General features: G+C 34.4%; 1 protein-coding gene across 6 annotated transcripts; it reads left to right on the forward strand.

Moving 5' to 3' along the window:
- On the forward strand, nucleotides 1-24,108 carry thumpd3 (THUMP domain containing 3). Of its 6 annotated transcripts, XM_087255750.1 has the most exons (11): nucleotides 3,608-3,653; nucleotides 3,880-4,059; nucleotides 4,615-4,690; nucleotides 5,597-5,674; nucleotides 6,091-6,543; nucleotides 9,796-9,926; nucleotides 11,477-11,546; nucleotides 11,977-12,092; nucleotides 14,738-14,842; nucleotides 18,515-18,638; nucleotides 23,768-24,108. In XM_087255750.1, exons 3-11 carry the CDS (start codon nucleotides 4,685-4,687, stop codon nucleotides 23,960-23,962), a joined length of 1,278 nt encoding a protein of 425 aa, XP_087111876.1. In that variant the 5' UTR covers nucleotides 3,608-3,653; nucleotides 3,880-4,059; nucleotides 4,615-4,684; the 3' UTR covers nucleotides 23,963-24,108.
- The last annotated feature ends 266 nt before the right edge of the window (nucleotides 24,109-24,374 follow it).

Consider the following 24,374-nt stretch of genomic DNA (forward strand, 5'->3'; position numbering starts at 1 on the left):
GAAGGTCGATCTTCAGGAAAAGGGTTGGTCGGGGTGACCATAGGGAACTGTGATTGCTGGTGCAGGTGAGTGTTATCAGTATAATTGGAGCTGAGGGAATGAGATGGTGAGGGAAAATGGTGGTTGGATCAGCAGGAATGAGCCGGGAATGTGACACTTTTAAATGCATAGTACATTTGTATAGTGTAAAAAACCCAATAAACATACATACATAAAATACCCAAAAAACTTTTTTTACATTAAATAAAATAAAATAATAATAAAATAAAAAATCTAGTAAAATTACATTTAATAAGTCAGAAAGGACAGTAACACAAATCACGACCATGAAAAATATGAAAATAAAAACTAAATCCAACTATATTTCAAAAACTAAAATGAAAATGTAATTATATTATATTATATTATATTATATTATATTATATTATATTATATTATATTATATTATATTATATTATTATATTATATTATATTATATTATATTATATTATATTATATTATATTATATTATATTATTATATTATATTATATTATATTATATTATATTATATTGTATTGTATTATATTATATTATATTATATTATATTATATTATTGTAAATTAGGAGTTATTGATATACCATTGGTAAAAACAAAAAAACATAAACCAGCAAATTGCATAAAATCACAGAAACTACAGACTTATCAGCCGCCCATAACATTCAATGACAGTTATCCTGGTTCTCCAGGAACAGTTTCCCAATCACTGGACCATTGGATTGCTTTTGCTGCAGGAATGCCCACTACTGGTGGAACTCGCACAATGAATCTTCAGACCAGGAGTGCTCTCTCATTTTCTTGAAGATTTTTCTTTCAAAAAGTTTAGCTTCAGCCACAAAAAACACACCTGAAACAGCCATTTTCAGGAACACTTGTTACAGACATTTGGACTCATTCTTAGAATCATTCGATCTCAGGGGCAGGAATGAGAAAACTTGCTCCATTCCCTGGATAATTTTATTTTGATAATTTTTGATAATGTTTTTATAGTTATGAGCATTGTAAATCTAGCATTTTTTACTCATTACATTAGTTGGCAGGAAATTCAACAGCAACATCTTTGGGAATTAATGATAACTCTTAAATTTTTTACTTTTCTTTTGTAAAGTCACAAAAGCTTCTGCTTCATTCATTCATTCATTCATTCATTCATTCATTCATTCATTCATTCATTCATTCATCCATTCATTCATTCATTCATTCATTCATTCATTCATTCATTCATTCATTTATTCATTTGAATACTCTATTGAAATTAAGCCAACCATGTCACCTTCCACTCAAAACAAACCCATAAAGGCCCATCAGTAAACGTTCTCTCCGCCATTTAACAAACATCTACATATTCACTTGAAAACATAATTATGACCTTGATGGAAAACGCTTACAAAGTGTAGTTATAACTGCCAAATCAGATGGCTGATTTGCATTTGCACATTTGTGGTACATTGTGTTATCTTCAAATCATCAAATAATATCAATTTCTTTATGTTAACTTTTCAGAATAAGTTGGATTTGTCATTTGAAATGTTAAATGTCTGTTGGAAAAAAAAATCCCGGCTACAAAGAGATCTGTTTATTAAAGGAAGAAATTTGCTCACCAAAGTGAAGGGCCTGTCTCATATCTCTTATGCAGCTTAAAGTGAAGGGCCTGTCTCATATCTCTTATGCAGCTTAAAGTGAAGGGCCTGTCTCATATCTCTTATGCAGCTTAATTTCTGTACGTAGATAAGCCTACATTGTAAACTAATTGACAAAACTTTAATAGACTTTGTCTGGAAATATACAGTAAATGCCACTATATGAAAAAGTCTGTCATAATAAATACGTATAATAAAGGAAGTCTTAAATGTATTGATTTCTGCTCTTCAAACCTAATTGTCTTAACCAGTATCTAAATAAGGAAGATTCAATTTGGAATAATTTTCCAAAACGGGAAAATTTTCTTTTGTTGGATTCATTAAGTATTGACTGATGTGTAATTATTATAACATAACCAAAATTCCTGTTAAACTTTCAAATTTCCATCAACAAGTATTTCTGGCCTGGACTTTAATTTATAAACAATTTTTCTCCTCACACATTTTTTTTTTTTTTTTGGAGTAACCAGAATATTTTATATAAAAATAAATCTTTGTTTTTCAGGAGAATGATTTAACAATGGTTTGCTTTTAGTTAGTCAGTTATTTAACTGCAGAGTTTTTTAATGAAATACTTTAAATTAATTTCCGCATATATCTTACCAGTAAGTCCAAAAATATTTCGCCATTGTCATGGGAGCTATAACATTAGGAATTACCATGCTCTTTGAAAATAGCAATGATCTTTTAAAAAAGCGCACCTGATATGACAGAGACGTTTATAAGTCAAATAGTTTTTTTCTAATAAAAAGATTACATATTATTGAAAAAGTTGTTATATCATCTCCTGTAATGAAATATTTCCTCACTCACAAGGTCAAAGAAGTATCTTTTAAATGAATCAACACATTTTATCCTATTAAACAATTTTGAAAAAGTTTCAGTTTAATATTGATGTAGAATGTTCATTTTGTCAATTTCACACTGAAATAGAATTTTCCTTTATTTTGGAATTGTAATTATGCTGTACAATTTTGGAAACATACTGGCTTATTTAATGATAATGTACAGCAACAGCAAGATGTTTTTGTTACTTTTAAAGAGATCATTTTTGGTTGTTATGAATCTGCCTCTACTCAATGTTTGTTGTTTTGTTATAAATTAAATAGATTTTCTTTATAAATTCCATATCCACAAATGCAAATTTACTACCAAACTATATTTTCTATTTTTTGCAAGAATTTAGTCATTATTTACATTTAATTTCATTATTTAAAAATATGAAAGTAAACAGAACTATTTCATTTTGTACTGACTTTAATTATCATTCATTCATTCATTCATATTTTTTTTTCAGCTTAGTCCCTTTATTATTCCAGGGTTGCCACAGCGCAATGAACCGTCAACGAGCATATGTTTTACGCAGTGGATGCCCTTCCAGTTGCAATCCATCTCTGGGAAACATCCCCACTCATTCACACTTATACGCTACAGACAATTTAGCCTACCCAATTCACCTATACCACATGTCTTTGGACTGTGGGGGAAACCGGAGCACCCGGAGGAAACCCACGCAAACGCAGGGAGAACATGCAAACTCCACACTGAAATGCCAACTGACCCTGCCGAGGCTCGAACCAGTGACCTTCTTGCTGTGAGGCGACAGCACTACCTACTACGCCACTGCATCACCCTGACTTTAATTTATGTACTTTAATTCATTCTTAAATGTCTTGCCCTCAAGTTTATAACATGTTTTTTTTCTCTTTCTTTCTTTCTTTCTTTCTTTCTTTCTTTCTTTCTTTCTTTCTTTCTTTCTTTCTTTCTTTCTTTCTTTCTTTCTCTTGTATCTTTTTCATTGACAATGTAATTCATATTCTGTATTGTAAACAAGTATTGCTACAAACTTGTCAACTTTTTTGCAAAAAAAAAAAACTCCCAGAAGCCCGATAGCGTGTTAGCCTTAGCAGTAGGTGGCGGTAATGCCGTAACGTCAGTTGGTGAACCACTGGTAATGACATCAGAAGAAGATGAGGTAACTTCTGCTGCGTGTGTCTTTCTGGGTTTTTTATTATGATGTACTGAATGATACTGTAATTTTTGTGTAAAGTCCATTAAGTCAATGACTAAATCTTTTTAAATGTTTACATAAATTAGATAAGTTGCAAGTAGAGAAGTGCGAGTAAATCATATCATCACGAAGACTTAAACGATAGTAGTGCCAGTTGTAAGTTAATTGTGATTAATGTTCTGTGTTGCAGTGAATGTGGGTGTTAATAATGCAGGACACTGATCAGACTGTGACCATCGGAGCGACTGTCCCGACGGGGTTCGAGCTCACGGCAGCAGAAGAGGTTCAGGAGAAACTCGGAGCCACTGCTAGAGTCAGCAAAAACAGAGGAAGAATCTATTTCGATATAACAACTGATAAACTCATTGAGGTCAGTCGCCTTCTTTCACACAACCTGTCAGTTTGCAACAACAACAACAACAACAACAACGAAGCTCTTAGGTTAGCATAAGTAAGTGTCTGTCTGTCAGTCAACACGAGATTTTAGCCATGGCCACATGTGCCTTCATTCAGTGTCACATGTGTTGTTGGGTATGTTCCCCTAAGTTGTGGTATTTTGCTTTGTAAGTGCATAAATCCTCATGTTTTTTTCAGCCAGCACGGACAGAAAACTCAACAAATCCTTCAATCAAAACATAATGCTTTTTAAAAGAGGCTTCTAAAGACGTTTTAAACCAAATAATTGAAATGAAAGGCCATTAAAGAGTTAGTTCGCCCCAAAATTTAAAATTCTATCAATAACTGAAACCTTTGTTTATCTTTGAAGTTTATCATTATGGAGAGAATTTTGTCCTGACTTGTCCAGAAAGGTACTAAAAATCCTCAAAACAGTCAACATGTGTACTTAGTGGTTCGATGGGAATATTAAGACGCAACAAGAATACTTTTGTGAGCGCATAAAATGAAATCTTTGGTATTTTTTCAGGACCTTTGCTGGAAAATATCTTAATTTATGTTCTGAAGACAAACAGTGGTCTGAGGGGGGCTGGAATGATATGATGGTAACTATTTTAATACCATAATTTTCATTTTTTGGACAAAGATTAACCCTTAAATCAACCTAACTAAATATTAGGTGAATCAGGAGTAAATTACAAACCATTAAATATGAAAATTAAATAAAACAAAACAAAAATATATATTGGTAATGTCAATATTAGTATATTTACTGTAATAACTTAAAAAATTATTGAAATATGAATAAAATCCTTGTTGCATAGTAATAGAGTGCATTAGTGCCCACCCACATTTCAGCAGTATTTATTTGGTAAATAATTTTCCTATTCATTTTTACCATTGTGATTTTTAAGAATCCTTGTTTAACACTCATAGAAATTTTTGGGATAAAAATGTATTTGATATTTTTTTATTCTGACATTTTATTTAGGATTTTTGAAAAATAGTTTTCTTTATCTGAGCAGTTCAGTTTATTTGGTTACTTTTTTAAAATCTACCATCTGAACAGACACACAAAAACAGGACTCGATTGAACAATTCTGAGAAAAAAACTTTCACCTATGAGAAATAAATGGGAACTACTAAAATTCAAAGCATTTTTGTTATTTAGCTATTTTAAAAAAACAGATAGAAATATATAACCAATGATTTAAGGTAGTTCATTGTAATGGATGCTTTTTAATCTTCATGTACTATTGGAATTAACATAAATACCACTTCATGTACAGCTTTGAGTAGAAAAATAATAATTCTGACTCAGAAACCTTTTTGTTTTTGAACTACATTTTGATTTCTGATATCAAACTACTTTTATGCTGATTTTGCTCAAAAGAAAATTCTCAAAAACCCTAAACTCAAACTCTGTGTGTAATTGCATGAAAGAAAGCACTACTGTTTAATTGCCTTCAATTTGTCCCATGGTTTTCATATGCATGTATTTATTTCTAAAGGTACATCACCTCAAGTCTCTAGACAATCTGTTTGTTGTGGTAAAAGAATATGAAGATTACCAATTTAAAGCCACAAAGGTAAGTACACAGTTTTGTAGTAGTTTTTTTGTAAATAACTAGATTTTGAATTTTAAAATTTACATAAAAAATATTTGCAGGTTAATTTTTTCAGTGTTTTAAAACTAGGGCACCACTCTCATGTTATGTAGTTATGAAATCGCATTGTGATGTTAAGAACATGATAAATTTCTCTGACACTAATAGAAAACCAATAAATAAATGGATGTAAAAGACAAGATGGAAAAAAAAAACATACTTTTTAATGTCTTCTTTAAAATCTTTTTAAAAAATCACTAGTATTGATGCCGTTTTGTACTGTAATGTATGCACTAATCTTTGAATGTCATTCAGTGGACACATGAAAATGTTTTTTTTTTGCCTCAATATTATCATTTTAGCACTGAAAGTCGTTTATTGTGTAATATTTGTAATAGGAGGAAGTGCTACTGGATTGGCAAGAACTGGCCACCAAGCTACCTTGGACCAATGCCTTAGAAGTCTGGAAGTTGAACAATTCTATAAGAAAGAAGAAAGGACGTCGGAAAAGACCCAACCCCACAAAGTCAGATCAGTGTGAAAATGTTAGCGCTAAATGCCCTGATACTGTCCCATCTGATCCAGAGGAGCTCTTGGAGAATTGTGAGACTCTAGAGGTGACAGAGAAACAAGCAGATGTTTCTCCTAATCTCGAAAACGACTCAGAAGAAGACAAACCTTCTGAACCCCAAGATCAGGATTCAGAGCTGATGCCTCTTAAGTTTCGAGTGACCTGTAGCCGAGCTGGAGACAAACACTGCTTCACCTCAAACGATGCTGCACGAGACTTTGGAGGAGCCGTGCAGGAGTTCTTTCAGTGGAAAGCTGATATGACTAAGTTTGATGTTGAGGTGAGATTCAGAAATTCTGCAATTATTTTTTTTTTTTACCAAAATAGTTAGGGGTGAAGCGGATCACAACCCATGGTTAGGAACACTCGTAATTCGCAGATTAATATAGTTTTTTACTGGTAGAATAATCCTAAATTTGTAACAATAACAGAGAGATCCCTGGCATCATTCAAATCATGTATGAAAGCATTTAGGCTTTCCTCTAAAATATAATGGTGACGGAAGAAGTTGTGGTAGGATATTCTGGTTGTGGTGGGTTTCATTAATGGTGTTTTCTGTCACTACTTGTTTAGCCTGCATTAATGCAATCAGTGTAAGCTGCAAAATTAATCATTTAGAGACCACGATCTTAACAACCACGCAACGTAATTTATAAATGATGGTGATTTGTTTATTAATTTGAATCGCTGCATTCAAATCTGAAAATGCAAAAATCAAGTCTTTTGAGTCAGTTATAAAGTTACTTACAGTCAAATAACCCAGCAGTACTGGGATAACAGTTTATAGTTTAAATAAAACCACTGATGTTTATTGTAAAGATTAAAACCACTGTCATGTGCTCAAAAATTAAAGTTGTAGGCAGCAATTAAGTTTATTACTTATAGCAATTACATATTTAAACAAAAGGTCTGAATAATTGATCAATAACTGAATAATAATTCTTCACAAATGACACATCTAGCAATGAAACATGAGGTTTTATGAGTGAATAACTTATTGAAAATGAGACTAAAAATGAATATGTCTTGCAATAAATTATGTTAGATTTCTACATTTAGTGTTATCATCAACAGTAGTAGTACTAGTGAATTTTTCACAGCACTAAATATTTTACAATTTATTTTTATTCACCTGATTATTTCTTTTATTTTTTAAAATAAAATAAAAGGTTCCAAGTTATGTTTTTTAAAACCAAAAGTGTCTTGCAGTGCTGTTTTTGTAACAAATAGAAAGCAAATTACATTTTTCTCCTCACCTTTTTGGCTGATCTGAAAAATGGTATAATCTGTGACAAAAAAAACATTTTGTGATCCGAACCATGAGATTTGTGATCCATTACACCACTATAAAATAGTTATTGTATCAAAAAATGTATGTTTTTCTGCCATTTACTGGGTGCTGTTAAAAGTACACTTGAAATCAACTTACCGTATTGATATTGTTAGCTCACATTGCTAGTTTTGTGGTGAACAATTCATATGTACATGTCATTAAGAAAAAAAAGTTTACCCTGGTAATTTTAATTTGTAATCTGAAAATAAATTTCCTGTTTGTTTTCAGTTAAATGTCTGTCTGAGGTATTGTTAACCGTGCCCCTCCAACTGTCGGTTTTGACAACAAACAGAAATGGTAAGGGAGGAGGTGTCTATTAGGTTGTTACAACTCCGCCAAAACCCTTTTCCTGATTTTTCTAAATGAAATGCCTACTTCATCCAATCAGCTTGCAGTAGAATAACAAGCCACGCCCACTGTTTTCTCAATTTTCAGATTCTTTAGGAACTATATGAATATGAAAAAGAAAAATGGTTGCAGCTTCCACTCTATGCAGACTTTAAATATCCATTATGATAAAGGTGTGACCAAAACATTAATATTAAAATTTGAACCACTGAATTTATGAAAGTAAATTTTTGAAACTTTTGAATATTATACATCATCAAGTGCATTCTGGAAGGTGAATATGAAGTATTGAATTAAGTTTGAAAATGTGTGTGAAATATTTTTTGTTGAAATATTCACAGCTTAAATAAACAACTATGGTCAATTTTAGGACCTAAGAAAATATGTACGCTAGTGATAGTGAATGAAAATAGCGATTGTATCACTATAAGTCAAAATTATTAGCTCTTGCGATTTTACTTTTTTTCTTCCCAAATGATTTTTAATAAAGCAAGGAATTTTTCAGTGTTTTCTATAATATTTTTCTTATTTGTTTTATTTAAGCTAGCATAAAGGCAGTTTAATAAAAAAAAAAACATTTTAGGGTCAATATTATTATTGCTTCTTATGCATTCGTTTATTCATTTTCTTTTCGGCTTAGTCTTAGTCAACTTATCCAGCACATTTTTTACGCAGCAGATGCCCTTCCAGCTGTAACCCATTATTGGGAAACATCCATACACAATCATTCACACTACGGATAATTTACCTTGCTCTATTTATCTGTACTGCATGTCTTTGGACTGGGGGGAAAACCGGAGCACCCGGGGGAAACCCACGCGAACGTGGGGAGAACATGCAGTCCACACAGAAACACCAACCAAGGCTCGAACCAGCGACCTTCTTGCTGTGAGGCGACAGCACTACCTACTGCGCCACCGCATTGCCCGCTCTTTAAGCAATATACATTTATTTTTTCGATTGTCTACAGAACAAACCACTGTTATACAATAGCTGCATCCTCCGAAGGATGCAGACTTTAAAGGTGAGTACTTCGAAGTCCACACAAGCCGAACAAATGCATTTTGAAATGAGACGATCTAGCCCACAGAGGATGGATCTAGTCATCCAGCAACCATAACAGCTGCCCTAAATTTTTTCAAAGTTATTTTCAAACTTATTTTAAGCGATCTGAAGGCAAAGCAAGGTTTACAGCAGCTCGAAATATTTTTTTTAATCCATACATGTACCCATAAAAATGTAAACTCTCTAAAAAATCACTCTTAGTTAGACATTTCATACTATTTTTCTTCTTTAACGTGTTTAGATATGCACGTAAACTAAACCTAATTCATCCAAAGTTTTCTTTCTACCGTTATCAGAGCGCAATTAATATTGGGATGTTCGAGGCGGCAAAGGATCTACTGTTTGTGTCCTTCATTATCTGGAAAACGAAGGACACATTTTGTGGCTGCATTAGAAGAAGCCTTCAAATTTTTTTTAAATGAGACGGCCTTTCGATGACGCAGTGCCCTTCGAATGCATTCTGTGGAGGATGCAGCCTCTGAAATGAGACACAGTTAAACACTTGCCTAATTACGATAACTTGCCTAGTTAATCTAATTAACCTTGTGCCTTTAAATTGCACTTTAAGCTGAATACTAATATCTTAGGAAATATGTTGTCAAATATTATTTACTGTCATCATGGCAAAGATAAAAGAAAACAGTTTTTTGAAATTAGTTATTAAAACTATTATGTTTAGAAAGAGGTAAAAAAATTCTTCTCTCTGTTTAACAATTTTGGGGAATATATAAAAGAACTCAAATTTAACAGGAGGGCTAATAATTCAGTTTTTCTCTTATTTACTAGGTGCTGTTAAATATCCACAATAATGAAGTTGTGGTTGGCATTGCGCTTACCGTGGAGAGTCTGCATAGGAGAAACATCACTCACTTCGGTCCCACTACTCTGCGCTCTACACTGGCTTATGGCATGCTTAGGTCAGTGATATTCCTGTAAAGCATCACACCATCAACAGCCAGCCAGAACATTTTATTGACAAACGTTTCATTTAGTTACAATTGTTGTATTAAGGCAATTTAAGAATATTAAGAGGGAAGTATTACAATAAAAACTTATTTAAACTCAACATACAAAATTATTGATAAAAAAATATGGGTTTTACTAATGCAAAAATACATCACAGACAAGCAAAAACACTCATGCCATTATGGTATACACTGGAAGCATACATCTAGTGCAGTAAAAATTGATTGGCTGTTTTTGTATTTCCTTAGCAGCCAATCTCCAGCATATTTTGGAATAAGAAGATTTCTTTGTATTAGCAAATATTAAACTTTTACTATCTAAGCAAAGCTGCTATATGATTTGAAAGTCATTAACAACATGAACCTACTGTAACATCAGTATGTTTGAAAATAAATGTTTAATGATAAAAGTTAAAAGCATTTTTCTTGCTTTTAACCACTACTGTTAGTATAATTAGCCTGTCTATATAAAGACACCACTAAACACCATTTTATGAATACAAATTATAGCAAAACTCTACTACATGCCAAACTGGTATGTCTCTTTTGCATCTTGTCATTATTGAAAGGACACATTCATACAGTTCACTCACAAGCAACAATTTTTGTTAACAACCAGCATCATTCATTGCAGCTTAAAACATTAGTCTTTTTTATTGATATAAATATTGCATTAACTCTTTTATAGGGGTTTTGACTTTGTGTCTTGTTCATTTATTTACAATTAGTCATATAGCAGACACTTTTATCCAAAACGACACATTTGAGGAGGCATTCAAGGATATAAAAGCTTTTAAAGGCTTAGTTTACCCAAAAATTATCTCGGTTCAATCTTCTGAGACAACTTCAGAACATAAATTGAGATATTTTAGATCAAATCTGAGAAATTCCTCATCCTCCATAGACAGGAACTGCCCCATATCATTCAAAGTTTAGAAAGGGAACCAGAAAAGTCAAAACATTCAATGTGACTTGTGTGTTGGCTCCATTGATCATTTGAAGCTCTAAGAACACTTTTGTGCGACAAACAACAACAACAAATGTAAATATGAATTTGTTTGCCCCTATTTTTTTCTCCCACGACAGGTCCTGGGTGTGCATTTACGATTTATTGCCATTAGAGTCTGCAGCACAACCTGCTACCTGATCTTATGTAGAAGACATTGGCAAACAAAGTTATTTGGCTTTTTTTTCTCACAAGTGTTCTTTGAGCTTCACATGATGACAGTTAAAACACTGAAGACACATGGAATGTTTTGACAATGTTTTCGGTTCCTTTTCAGGACTTTAAACAACTTGGGATCATTGTAGTCTGGATTATGAGAACTCTAAATATCTTAATTTATGTTCTGACAATGAATCAATGAAGGTCTCAGGGTATTGGAACGACATGAGGGTTAGTAAGTAATAACAGAATTGGGAGAAGTAATCATTTATGTAAAACTTTAAAAACAATTATATCTATGACTATAACGACTGATTTTTTTTTTTTTACTTCTCAGACTTTGCAAGCCACAGATTTCAGATGTGATTGTAGATCCCATGTGTGGAACAGGAGCTATACCTTTGGAGGTTTGTAGAATTCTGACTAAAGTGATCAACGAATTTGCATGTAGTCCTCTCTCATCATAAACAGAAACTAAAGTGTTAAACATATACTTTTGGAATGGCCTATTTTAAATGTAATCAGACAACGATTTTTGTCTGGAGAGGCTTTAAAGGAAATATTTTTTTAAATAAATTCAAAAACTACAATTTTTATCAAAGTAAACAGTAAACCTTAAAAACATAAGATTTTATCTAATGTATTTTAGCTTATGTAGTGCTGTTGATATCTTTTTGTCATTATAGTTTTTTATTGTAGAAAAGTGAGATTTATAAAATGTAAATTTAATCTGGTTTTGCCATGAGAGAAGCTGATGTGCCAATAAATTCAAAACTCTCTTTTCCTTCTGTCATTATACTTCTGTGTCTGAAATATTATCAAAAATCTTTGTTTTAGGGAGCTATGGAATGGCAGAATTCATTCTTTATAGCTGGAGACAACAACGGCACAGCAGTCAGCCGATCAGTCAACAATATCAAGCACATTCTGAAGAAAACACAGGATGGAGGAAGGTGAGGCTTTTGATCGTGTCCTGTAAACTTTTTGGAATCATTTTGTAAGTGTTGTTTTAGTATTATTCTAATTAATTTGAAATTTTTTAACTTAAATAGTTTGATATTTTCATTAGTGCTTTTTGTATATGTCCTTAGCATTCAGTAAATTTAGTAGATCTATGTCATGTTTGGCCCAGTTAAATGTAAAGGCAACATTTACTTTGTTTTTCTATCTCCTTTTGCATAATACATGGGTACATTATATTTTTGTGCGTAGTATATGTCCAAAATTTCATGGTGTGAGTTTTTTTTTTCATGGTAACAATATATATTACTGGTCACCTTATTAGATGCATCTTACTTTTGCCTTCAGAACTGTCTTAATACTTTGTGGCATAGATTCAACAAGGTACTAGAAATATTCCTCAGATTTTGGTCCACATTAACATGATAGCATCACACAGTCGCTGCAGATTTGTTGGCTGCACATCCATAATGCGAATCTCCCATTCCACCATATCCCGAAGGTGCTCTATCGAATTGAGACCTGGTAACTGTGTAGACCATTTGAGTACAGTGAACCCATTGTCATGTTCAAGAAACCAGTCTGAGATGATTCATGCTTTATGACATGGCGCGTTATCCTGCTGGAAGTAGCCATCAGAAGATGGGTAGACTGTGGTTGAAAAGGGATGGACATGGTCCGCAACAATACTCAGGCCCCGTTTACACTAGTGCGTTTTAGTTTTAAAACGGCGTTTTAGAATGAAAACGATCCGCGTCCACACTCGCGTTTTACCCAGCGTTTCTGAACTGCTCTCCGTCCACACCAAAACGCTGAAAACGCACATCACGTGACCACACAGACACTCTCGGGCAAGCACTGCAGCCCATCTACCCAGATGAGAGCTGTGCTAGTTGGACTTCTCATCAAGCATCTCCCGCTGGATCTAATCTCACTATATTTATTAAACCTGATATTTCATTCATCTTGTTGTCTTTATCTAACGACATATTCCCTGACTTTGGTCATTGGAATCTATTACTTTTTCTCAGGTAACGTGTTTTGGTTGAGCGCAAAGATAAGTTAATGATTAATGTAACCACGTAGCCTATTCTGCATATTGACTGATCGCTTGCCTTTATTTCCTATAATGTATAAACTTATTGTATGTTATACTTTTATAATAGTCATTATCGATTATTAAAACTGATATTCAGCAAAAGAGAGGGTATGTTTTGTATTTTCACTGAAATTGAAAGGAGGCAGTTGTTATCGGCTTCGTTTTGTTATAAATATCCACACAGTGAAGATGACGCTTATATATGCAGCTAGGCGCCTCAACATTTCTGCTGTCTAAGTTGCTAATATTAAAATGAAAATAGGCAGTTCCTTAAATCATGTTTACATTTTATTGTTGAGAAAGTGAAACAACGTAGCCAGGGTGATGTGAATGAAGTTATAAAGTACACTGTTCCCTTTGAAGATTTACCCGTGTCCTCGGTATAGTCTGTTTCCCATATCAAACTGAGAAGAAAAGACTGCAGCCTTGATCAAACTTGCGAAGTCTGAACTTACAAGGAGAGAATGCAGGACTGAACTGTGTGTTAGGCTACTTAATATTCAGGAAAAGCCCCAATCAGAGAGGCGAATGTCTGCAGCCCAGCCTCCGTTTTCAGATGTCTCCGTTTTCCATCATCCACACTGAGACGGAGCAGCAGCGTTTCAGAATGAAAATGGCCTCCCCAGCGTTTTCGAAACACTCCATTTTCGGCGCTCGAGAACTCCGGCGTAGTGTGGACGGTTGGCATAACCGTAGCAAAACTTATGCGTTTTCAAACTAAAACGCATTAGTGTAAACGGGGCCTCAGTTTGGCTGTGGTGTTGACACAATGCTCAATGGGTACTAATGGGCCCAAAGTGTACCAAGAAAATATCCCAACACCATTACACCACCACCACCTACTTGAACCATTGAGACTAGGCAGGATGGATCCATGCTTCCACGTTGTTGACGCCAAATTCTGACTGTCCGAATGTCGCAGCAGAAAAGAGACTCATCAGCAGGCAACGTTTTTCCAATCTTCTGTTGTCCAATTTTGGTGAGCCTTTGCTAATTGTAGCCTTAGTTTTCTGTTCTTAGCTGACAAAAGTGGCACCAGGTGTGGTCTTTTACTGCTGTAGCCCATCTGCCTCAAGATTCGATGAGTTGTGCATTCAGAGATGCTCCTCTGCATACCTGGATTGTAACGAGTGGTTATTTGAGTTACTGTTGCCTTTTTATCAGCTCGAACCAGTCTGGCCATTCTTTTCATTCTTCTTCAACAAAGTATTTGCCTAATAAACGACATGACCATCACATTAGTATGATGTACCTAGTGTACCTAATAAAGTGGCCAGTGAGTGTTTATATTTCATTAGATACGTATTCAAATGGGTAGGTATTCTGTAAGAATGAACAAAAAGGATTTCATAAAAGAAATAAACTTAAATACTGAAAAAGACAATACCTTTTTTTGCTTTTATTTTTTATTACTTTTTATATCTTTTTATTACTTAAATCCTTTTATTTAATAACAATTATTCTGATAGACCCAAATTTTATTGTGTCACAATGAAAAAAAAGTTGAAGTGCTTGCTATGTCTTATTTTCTATTTATAGCCCCTCGGGCTTGCCCTTAGACATTGTGCAGTGGGACTTGTGCAATTTGCCCATGAGAAGCAGTTCAGTGGACATCATCATCACTGACATGCCTTTTGGAAAGAGGTACTGACAGACTTAAGTAGCTGTAAAACAATTGTACAATAATTATGTATAGTATAAAACATTGCAGGTCTTCGGAATGCTCATAATAACCGATTCACCAATAACTGAAAGAGTGCGTTTTAACCGCTTAATGGTATCAGTTAAGTAATTAAAAAATATTAGTTAATATTTTAATTGGCTGCATAAATGTGCAACACATATATATTAAATCACAACATACTACATACATATTTTGCTGAAGAAGCCAAATGAAAGTAGAATTTTGCTGGTCACAGTTTGACAGACGAGTTGATGCCAAACAGTGCTGATGTTGATTGCCTCTGCTTCGGAAACAAGCCGGCCCCAATTCGGAGAGTCTGGATTATCTCTCCATCAGAGCACACTCCGGCATTGCTCATAAGCACAACAAATAGGCTATATTTGTGATGATTTAGTGTATAATCAACAAACCAACCTTTTTTCATTTGTAAAATTACAGTTATTAATAGTTCTTATTAAATATCCACTTTTAAAATAGCCTACATAATCTATGACTCAAACAAATCTAAAGATTTTTGTACAATGATAACTCCTCACCAAACTGAGACTTTTATTTTATAGCTTATTAAACATGTATGCAAATTAATGCAATATCATATGAAAACAACAAAAGTGTTATATGCTATAGTAGCCTATGCTTTACACAAAGTCAACATATGCGCTCCTTGTCATTGTCTTTCATCACACGCAGCATGCGCACATGAACCGCGAGTGAGAGAGGAAATAAAAGCACGCAATCTCTAAGGTAAAATGATGCTCAAGACATTGGGCCCTATCATACACCCGGCGCAAGGCGCGGGGCAATACTTGTTTGCTAGTTTCAGCTTGGCGCAAGAGTGATTGAGGCCTTGCACCACGCTGTTTAAATAGCAAATGCATTTGCGCTCATATGTGCCATATGTGTGTCAAAAGGAAGGCGTTCTGAGGCGCACTACTGGTGCGTTGCTATTTTGAGAAACTATAATAGATTTTTCATTAGACCAAAACAAACCCGGTCTAAACTTTAAAGCAGAGTTGCGCCTCGCTTACACACTGCTTAATAGCCTACACACAAGATGTAGAGCAATACGCAAATATTTTACATATTAAGGGTAGGCCTATATATAGGCTATAATAAGAATATATGTATAGGATATAAATATAAAGGATTAAAATATTACAAAACATATTATTTTCTAGCCTACATAAATATTTAAACCACTACTTTTATACCTTCTTCATCTCGGGAGGCTTTTTCAGTTTATTCATAACAATTTGCTTTTGTATAATGTTATTATTATTACCAGTATTATTTATTATCTCCATATTTATATTTGTTTTATTAAAAACAAGCTTATATTGCCCACCTGCAGGTTTTAGACCATATGGGGCACAGCATGTGTATTATAACTTCGTTTTTTGAACACACTTTGTTATTATTGTTTATTTATTCATATGCTGGAAATTAGAACTGAATTTAGAAAATAGTTTTGAAACAAATCTTTGCTCTTAACAAACAAAATTATTTATTTATAGGCTAATTGATGTCTGTGCGTAAAGGTTTCCCTATCCACGAGAGCGAAAGTGAAAGTACATTGATTATCTCTCATTCTTGCGCGGTAGATGCTCTGTTTAACTGTTTTCTTTTTTTAAAAAAAACTGTTAACTGTTTGCTTGTGAAATGCTAAGTTTTTCCACGTCCACTTACTCTCCACTTACACTTACTTCCATGTAAATAGCAAATGCTCTTATGGCGCGACGCAGCTGGCTCCTAAAGGGAATGGGAGATGAGACTCTGATTGGTTTATTTTCAAAACACACCTATAACTCGTTAAGAAAATAAGCTTAACCCTTTTAGACCATGCGCCACGGCGCAAAGCAGGTTTTCCCGTCCTTAAATTAGCAGATATAGATTCTGACACGCCCTAAAAGCGTTTGCGCCCTGCGCTTTCCGTTTTGCGCATGGACCGTCAAAATAGAGCCCATAATCTTTAAAATAATGGCTTCTATAAAAATTGTATTTTCCATGGAGCAATAGATTTGAGGTAGCCTGCTCTTTTTATTTGATGGAAGAACAAAAACATGATGGAGAAAAAAACAGCCTATGCTTGTTCTCAAAAAGGATTCAGTCAGTGTTTTGGTTTTGTAATCTAAACATGTCATTTAAATTAAAAATATCTAGGGCAGGCCTAGTTATTTTATTCTTTTATTTAGTTTATTCTTTTTTGTTCGAGGCTGTTGCAAACACTGCAGGTGTACGGAACCCCGGAAGGGACGTAGTGGGGGAGAAAAAAAATGGGTGGGTGAAAAAAAAATAATGGGTGAAAGAAAAAAAATGGGTGGGAGGAAAATATATATTTCTAAGTTTTTTGCGTTCTCTCGCAAAGATGTTTTGCGTTCCCTCGCAAAGATGTTTTGCGTTATCTCGCAAAGATGTTTTGCGTTCCCTCGCAAAGATGTTTTGCGTTATCTCGCAAAACTGTTTCTCCACAAACACTTCCTGTTCATTGCACTCACGTAAACCCTCCCGTTTCTGCCGAAATTCTCCCGTATTTTACCATTCTATCCCACTTTCTTTACATTACTGTGCCTATGCTATTGCATTTACAGAGGAGCGGGTGTATGTTTAAACAGACAAATACACTGAATAATATGAAACATCTCCGTCCTGCATGTTTTATTTTAAACAGCTTATTTTCTCTTAAATGAGCACAGTTTCTAAAGTAATGGACTGCTTTCATTATAGATCTGTGCATTGTTACAGAGACACCTCTGTTATCAAACTAAACAAAACATGAGATTCATTTGCTGCGCACTTGTTTGATAACAGAAGTGTCTCTTTAAATGGCGCGTACAGACGCTGATCTGGGATCAGTTTATTGTACGAAGCGCGTCTGTCAGTCAGCGCTTAAACATGCATTCACTGGTTCAGAGGTTACAAAGTAAAAGGCGACAATCAGCGCACAGTAATGTAAAGAAAGTGGGATAGAATGGTAAAATATGGAAGAATTTCAGCAAAAACAGGAGGGTTTACGTGAGTGAAGTGAACAGGAAGTGTTTGTGGAGAAACAGTTTTGCGAGAGAACGCAAAACATCTTTGCGAGGGAACGCAAAACAACTTTGCGAGGGAACGCAAAACATCTTTGCGAGATAACGCAAAACATCTTTGCGAGGGAACGCAAAACTTTGCGATATAACGCAAAAACTTAGAAATATATATTTTCCTCCCACCCATTTTTTTCTTTCACCCATTTTTTTTTTCACCCAGCCAATTTTTTTCTCCTCCACTACGTCCCTTCCGGGGTTCCGTACAGGTGCGTGAAGATGCTGTTGTTATGTTCTGTTGTTAATATGTTCGCATGTTAAAATGAATCAGTGTTTTAAAATGCAATATTTAATGTGTCAGACACAAATTAGACATGTCAATTTTTTTAAAATGAAATAATAATTTAATATTAATCTGACCAGTTAACGGTTAATATTTGGTGGTTGTCGGTTGGCAAAATTAACCAAAATGAGCATCCCTAGTAAGTCATTGTAGTTTGCCTCAAGCATAAAAATGTGTAATTGTTTTGCTGCCATCAGTTATTCTATTTTTAAACGTTCTGTCCATAAACTGACTTAACTGTTTGTTGTCTGTGTGCTTTATTAAAGAGTGGGGTCCAGGAAGAAGAACTGGGAGTTATACCCTTTATGTCTTCGAGAAATGGCTCGAGTTTGTAAACCAGGAACAGGAAAAGCTGCTTTGCTGACTCAGGATAAAAAGTGCTTCACAAAGGTATGGCTACTTTGACTTCTTCGAAATGATTATTCTTGGGAGTGCAGTTCTTTTTTTTTTTTTTTTATGACATTTTTTAATGTTGTATTTCCTGGCCTTTTCATGAATTGCAGATATTTTTAGTTAGTTTCAATGAATTAGGAATCTTGTAACAGAATTTCAGAATAGAATTATTTGCTAGCATTATGTGATGTATTAAACAACATACTGTAAACTAACAATGAGTACCACTTAACTTTTTTGAGAATAGGCTCATTTTATAATTGTCTTAGGTGTAAACAATTGAGTTTTACCAGTTTTGAATCCATTGAGCCTATCATTGGGTCTTTTTGGAGAACTTTTAGCTTAGCTTAGCATAGATTATTCAACCAACAAAGAATACAGTTTATTTGAAAACAGTGCTTGTTATTTAGATAATTGCTATTTATTTTTAAGAGTATTTTTCTCATTTATTAATTTAAATTTTTTTCATTTTCACCAAAGATTTGTTCATTTTTTATTATTAAAATGAGTTTATTCATTTGCACTAATATTTTCTTTAAGTCAGCTCCTTAAACTTTAGCTTCAACAGCTGTGTTTATTTCTGCCTTGTAAATGTGTTTACATTCATTACAATTCTGAAAATGATATCTCATAAAATCAATAGGTGCATTCGACATGAAGCACAGCTGCAGTCAGAAATAAACGAGATTACCCAAGCGCAGGCGGAGCAGAGTTGAAAATGAGCCAATCAGCTCGGACACTTCAGGGCTCGTAGTTTGCTGTATGATGCCAGATCACATAGCATGATTTATTGATTTATTTATTTATTGCAACAACAACAAAAGAGTTACAATTATTAATTACAGTTAAGTAGGCTATAACAAAAGTATAATCAGAAAAATGAGGGGAAACTGGAAGAGGGTACATGAAAAGGAACTAAACATCAATGAATAGGTCTAGTAAACTAAGCAATAAGCAGAAATTCTAGGAGTTAAACACTCTTTATGCTACTAAATGATGAATGATATTTTAATACTGTTCCAGTTCTTGTTTGAATGTGCTACAAAGGGCTTTACATTTATTTAAATTTATGGATAATATATTTTCCAATAAATAATGAGGTTTATACAAAAACTTGCATTATATATTTTTTAAATTCATTCATTCATTCATTTTCGTTTTGGCTTAGTCCATTTATTAATCTGAAGTCACCACAACGAAATGAACTGCGAACATATACAGCATATGTTTTACGCAGCGGATGACCTTACACCTGCAACCCATCTCTGGGAATCATCCATACACACTCATTCACAACGGACAATGGACCCTTCTCTAAGCCCCGCCCTACTTAGTTACTTCTGCTATGCCTGTCAAGCTTTCGTGCCTGCAACAGCTTTTTCAATGTGTGTGCGCCGGTGTCAGACATTGCCAGGGATATAATGTCATTTTTGGCGAACAGGTGAGATACCCGAGAAAGCCAGACAAAAAAGGACTGCAGTATGCAATACAGGGGTATATTCACCACATAATAGGCAACCGATAATTCAATCAAAATTGAAGCTACTTAGCCTAGCCGCCTCATACGCTAACTATTCAGCAGCTTAGCTCATGCTCAGCAGGTTATAACTAATGAAATTGTGATTTCTCTCTTTTTAGCCAAAACGCGTGGTAGATTAATTGTTGTGCAATGAAATATAGCGCTACAAACCGACGAGGAAACACGCATGGACACTGCTTTTACATAGTTCATTCATAGAAACAGCCAGAAAGGGGAAACTGATGGATTTGTGCCAAATATTAGCATCATTGACCCATAACAATGTACAGTGAGTTACCTATAACTGTCAGTATGTTTGTGTGCTCTTTATAAATGAATGAAAACAAGCTGCTGGTAAAGTATATTGATTGCAAGTGCTCAGTTTGTGATCATATCTCGGTTTTGTTCTGTTGATTTGTAATTTCAAATATTCGTAGCTTGAAATAGATGGAAATATGAAGTTCAGTAAAGTTAGCAACAGATTAGCAGAATCGTATTTTCCGGATCAATAACTCATGTCATTATGACCTATTCGCTATTAGTATGAATAAGTTACTAACTTTATGGCGAAGGCTTAAACGGAGCGTTACTCACAATATCAAGCGGAAAAAAAGGAGTAAGACAGCTGTGAAACATACCCAGCTTTGTAATTCTGTAGGAAACACAAGAGTTTAGATCTGTTTAGGGTAAGAGGTGTGTGAGTTATTGCCGTCGGCCTATTACGAATGTGTCAGAAATATCAAAACAAAACCAACTTTTTAAGCGCCCCTCACACAGTTTGATTCCACGCTGGCATTTCTCCTCTCGGGTTTTAGGTTTTGAATAGGATAAAAATTCCACCATCCCGTCCAAACTTTCTCGAAAGCTTGACAAAGCCCCTGCGCGTAGCTACAGTTGCTAAGCCACGATTGGTGGGTGGCGGTATTTGGGTGTGGCTTAGCGAAGGGTCAATTTAGCCTACCCAGTTCACCTGTACCGTATGTCTTTGGACTGTTGGGGAAACTGGAACATGTGAAGGAAACCCACACGAACCTATCAAGTAATATAAATAATTTAAATAATTTTGGATAATGAAAGTATGACATTAATCCAAAAGGATTGAACAAGAATTTCCAAAAATAAGTGAGCTTATTTCCAAAAATAAGTGAGCTACCATTTTAGTACAAATTTTGCAGACAGCAATATACAGTATATCCATTTATAAACGCCTTGAGAGGATAAATTTCTTTTATAAATATATGCATTATTTTAGAAATTTATTTAGACTAATTTCTAAAATAATTATTTGTGGCATGATCAACCATTACTCTTATATTACAAGTCTATAAGACTTATTTGAGTTGATATTTGGTTAATTACTTAAATATAATTTAAATCATTTATGGAGCTGAATACATTAAATGGTCTGTATGGAAATGGTCGAAAATATACCTTTGCAAACAATCTAGCCTTTATAAACAAATTATTTTAAAAAAAGATGATGGCTGCAGTAAAATACTTGGAGTCTTTTAATAAACATGACGTTGTGGGAATATAAATTTATATTATCTATATATAACTGAAAAGTTGTTTTAAGTATGAGACAGACCTTAAAATGTCTTGGTCTTCTGAGCCTTGACTGTCTCCATGCAAAGTAATGCAAATGATCAGTTTTAAAGGACAGCTGTATCTATTGTCTTCTCTGTCTCCAGAACATCATTTGCACACTGTTTGAATGCTAAAATGTTTCATGAATTGGTACTTATGTGCTGATGAGATCGGGCCTGGAAAGGCATGTCACCCTGCCGACAACAACACTTTATTTGCATGCTTTGTTTGACTGTCCCCACTAGGGATGCCACAGTTCTCAATATAATATTGAACCTTGCGGTACGACCTCTACGGTTCAATACGCACTTGTGAATTGCGATTTTCTCAGTTTTTCGTTTAAATAATTTATGTGCATTTTATATCTCCCCGAAATGACTGTGTGTGCTTCTAAATCCATGAGCTGAGATGAGGAAACTCCTCTTCACGAGTAAATATCCAATCACTATACTCTAAAGATAGGGGGCGCTTGACCATCATTCCACACTTTAACATTGCGAGTGGTGGTGAAGGCTGGCGTCTCTTAAATCTGCAGTGTGAGGACATTTCGGTGTTGCCGAAAAAACGTGAACAAAAAATAACTGTGTGCAAGCATTGTTTTACACGCATAACCATGACTGCACATCTGCAACACCATCACCCAGCAATATCACTGTCTGATGGCAGGATAGCAGAGAAGGTAATAAAGTCCTCCAAATAGCAACAATCACTCGCTGAATCTTTCAAGCAAACATAGCCAACTGGTTCTGAGAGACACATAAAAATACCAAAGGCAGTGCAGGTGTTCATTGCTAAAGATTTGCAGCCGTTTGCAGTGATGGGAGATGTGGGCTTTTGTCATTTTATAAAAGCACTCGATCCGCGTTACAGACTACAGTCTCGAATTTTTTCAGCACCGAGATAATTAAGATGGTTTATTTATGTTTACTTAAGTACAAATATGTATGTTTGAGATTTCAGTGTTATTTTTTTATTAAAAAATTGGAACTAGTGTACTTTTCTTGGCTTTTAACTAAAAGTTCTCCCTGTTTTTTTGGGCTCGTTTAAGAATTTCACAACAGTTTGGTGCTGTGAGCCAGACTAGAGAAATTCAAAACAACGTGTACAAAATATTAATGGCATAAAAAGAAAATAGTTTGTTTGGAAATGTGTCCGATAATAAATCTGAAACACATGTGATTGTTGTCATGCGGTGAATCCAGCCAATCGTGTAATATCAGTGTAATATTGCAGTTCCTGCAGTCACTTTTCAGATGTTGCACCAGCTGAACAAGTTGTCTGATTTTGGAGCACTGTCGTGGTTTTTTGATTCCACATGTGACAGTCACATGGCCGGACAAATTTTCTAACTGGCAAGCACTGATTTAAGACTGCACTTCATGAAGTTGAACACACCTATTGCAAACACAGCTCACTACGAACACTTGTACTTAGCTTAAACCTTTTGTAGCTTATTAATGATTAGTTTAGGTTTAAAGGTGCCATCTAATAAATTAATTTGCCCGAATAGATGATTAATAAGAGTCCAGCACATAGAAATGACCATACCGTGAGCGTCAAACACCATTGTTTCCTCAGTCTCATGTAAGAGGTGAAGATTGAAGGTTCAATTGAAGATTGTCATCATTATTGAACCAGACAATGGTCAAATCTGATTTAATTCATTGTGCTAGGCTAAGCTAAATGTGACCCCATCAGAACAAAAATAAATGGATTCAGAAATGGTTCAAATCAAATGTTTGACTTTAGATTCTTTGTAAAAATGTGGTTTTATTATCAAGTGTTCCTTTATTTATTATTTTTTAATTATACAATTAAATTATTTATCAGTGTTTGTTGATGTTTAGTTCCAAGTGCACTACTATTTACAGAATTTTGATTTTAAAAAAGGACATATTGAAAATAATAAACAATACTACAGTTAAATCTCTATTGTGAAGTCTTACTTTGTTTTCTTCTATGAAATCAACGTGAAGATCAAAATAACCTCATAAATATTTACTTTTACTGTCATTTGTAGGCTCTGCTGCAGATGGGAGGACTGTGGAAAAAACTACACACTGTTTGGGTGAATGTGGGAGGACTGCATGCTGGCGTTTTTGTGCTCAAAAGGACGAATGTCATTTTTGGCATAAGTTCAGAAGATAAAACGGAGCCTCATACAGCAACAGAAGCACAAAAGGAGAATCTGGGTGATGCGAGTCTGTCTGTCTGAAAACTGACAGGCAAATTCTCTTTTTTCTTAAGTTAGTCAAATCCCTGAGGTTTGGTTTTAGTTGTTGTTGTTTTTCATGATTAACTTGAGATATATTTGGATGTCTAGAGTTTAAGATAATAAAATGTTCTTCCAATGTTTCTTCATTCTGAGGCAGTTTTTTTATTTATTTATGAACTTTAGATTGTGCTTGTCATCTTTTACTTTATCGTTCAGTAGTGATTGGTAGTTGAGAGGCTTTATAAGGATCATCTTTGTAATCCAACTGGACAACAATATGTTTGGTTCATTTAGGACATCAGTAAGGGATGTTATTTTTCATTAGAATTACAGATTTCCATATTTTCTTTTGTCAGTGTGTATATAAAACAGCGATGCATAGTCTTACAACGAGAACACTGAAGAGCTGCTC

The sequence above is a fragment of the Danio rerio genome, chromosome 6, assembly GCF_052040795.2.
Source record: "Danio rerio strain M-AB ecotype USA chromosome 6, GRCz13ab, whole genome shotgun sequence".
In the NCBI taxonomy this organism is placed as follows: Eukaryota; Metazoa; Chordata; class Actinopteri; order Cypriniformes; family Danionidae; genus Danio; species Danio rerio.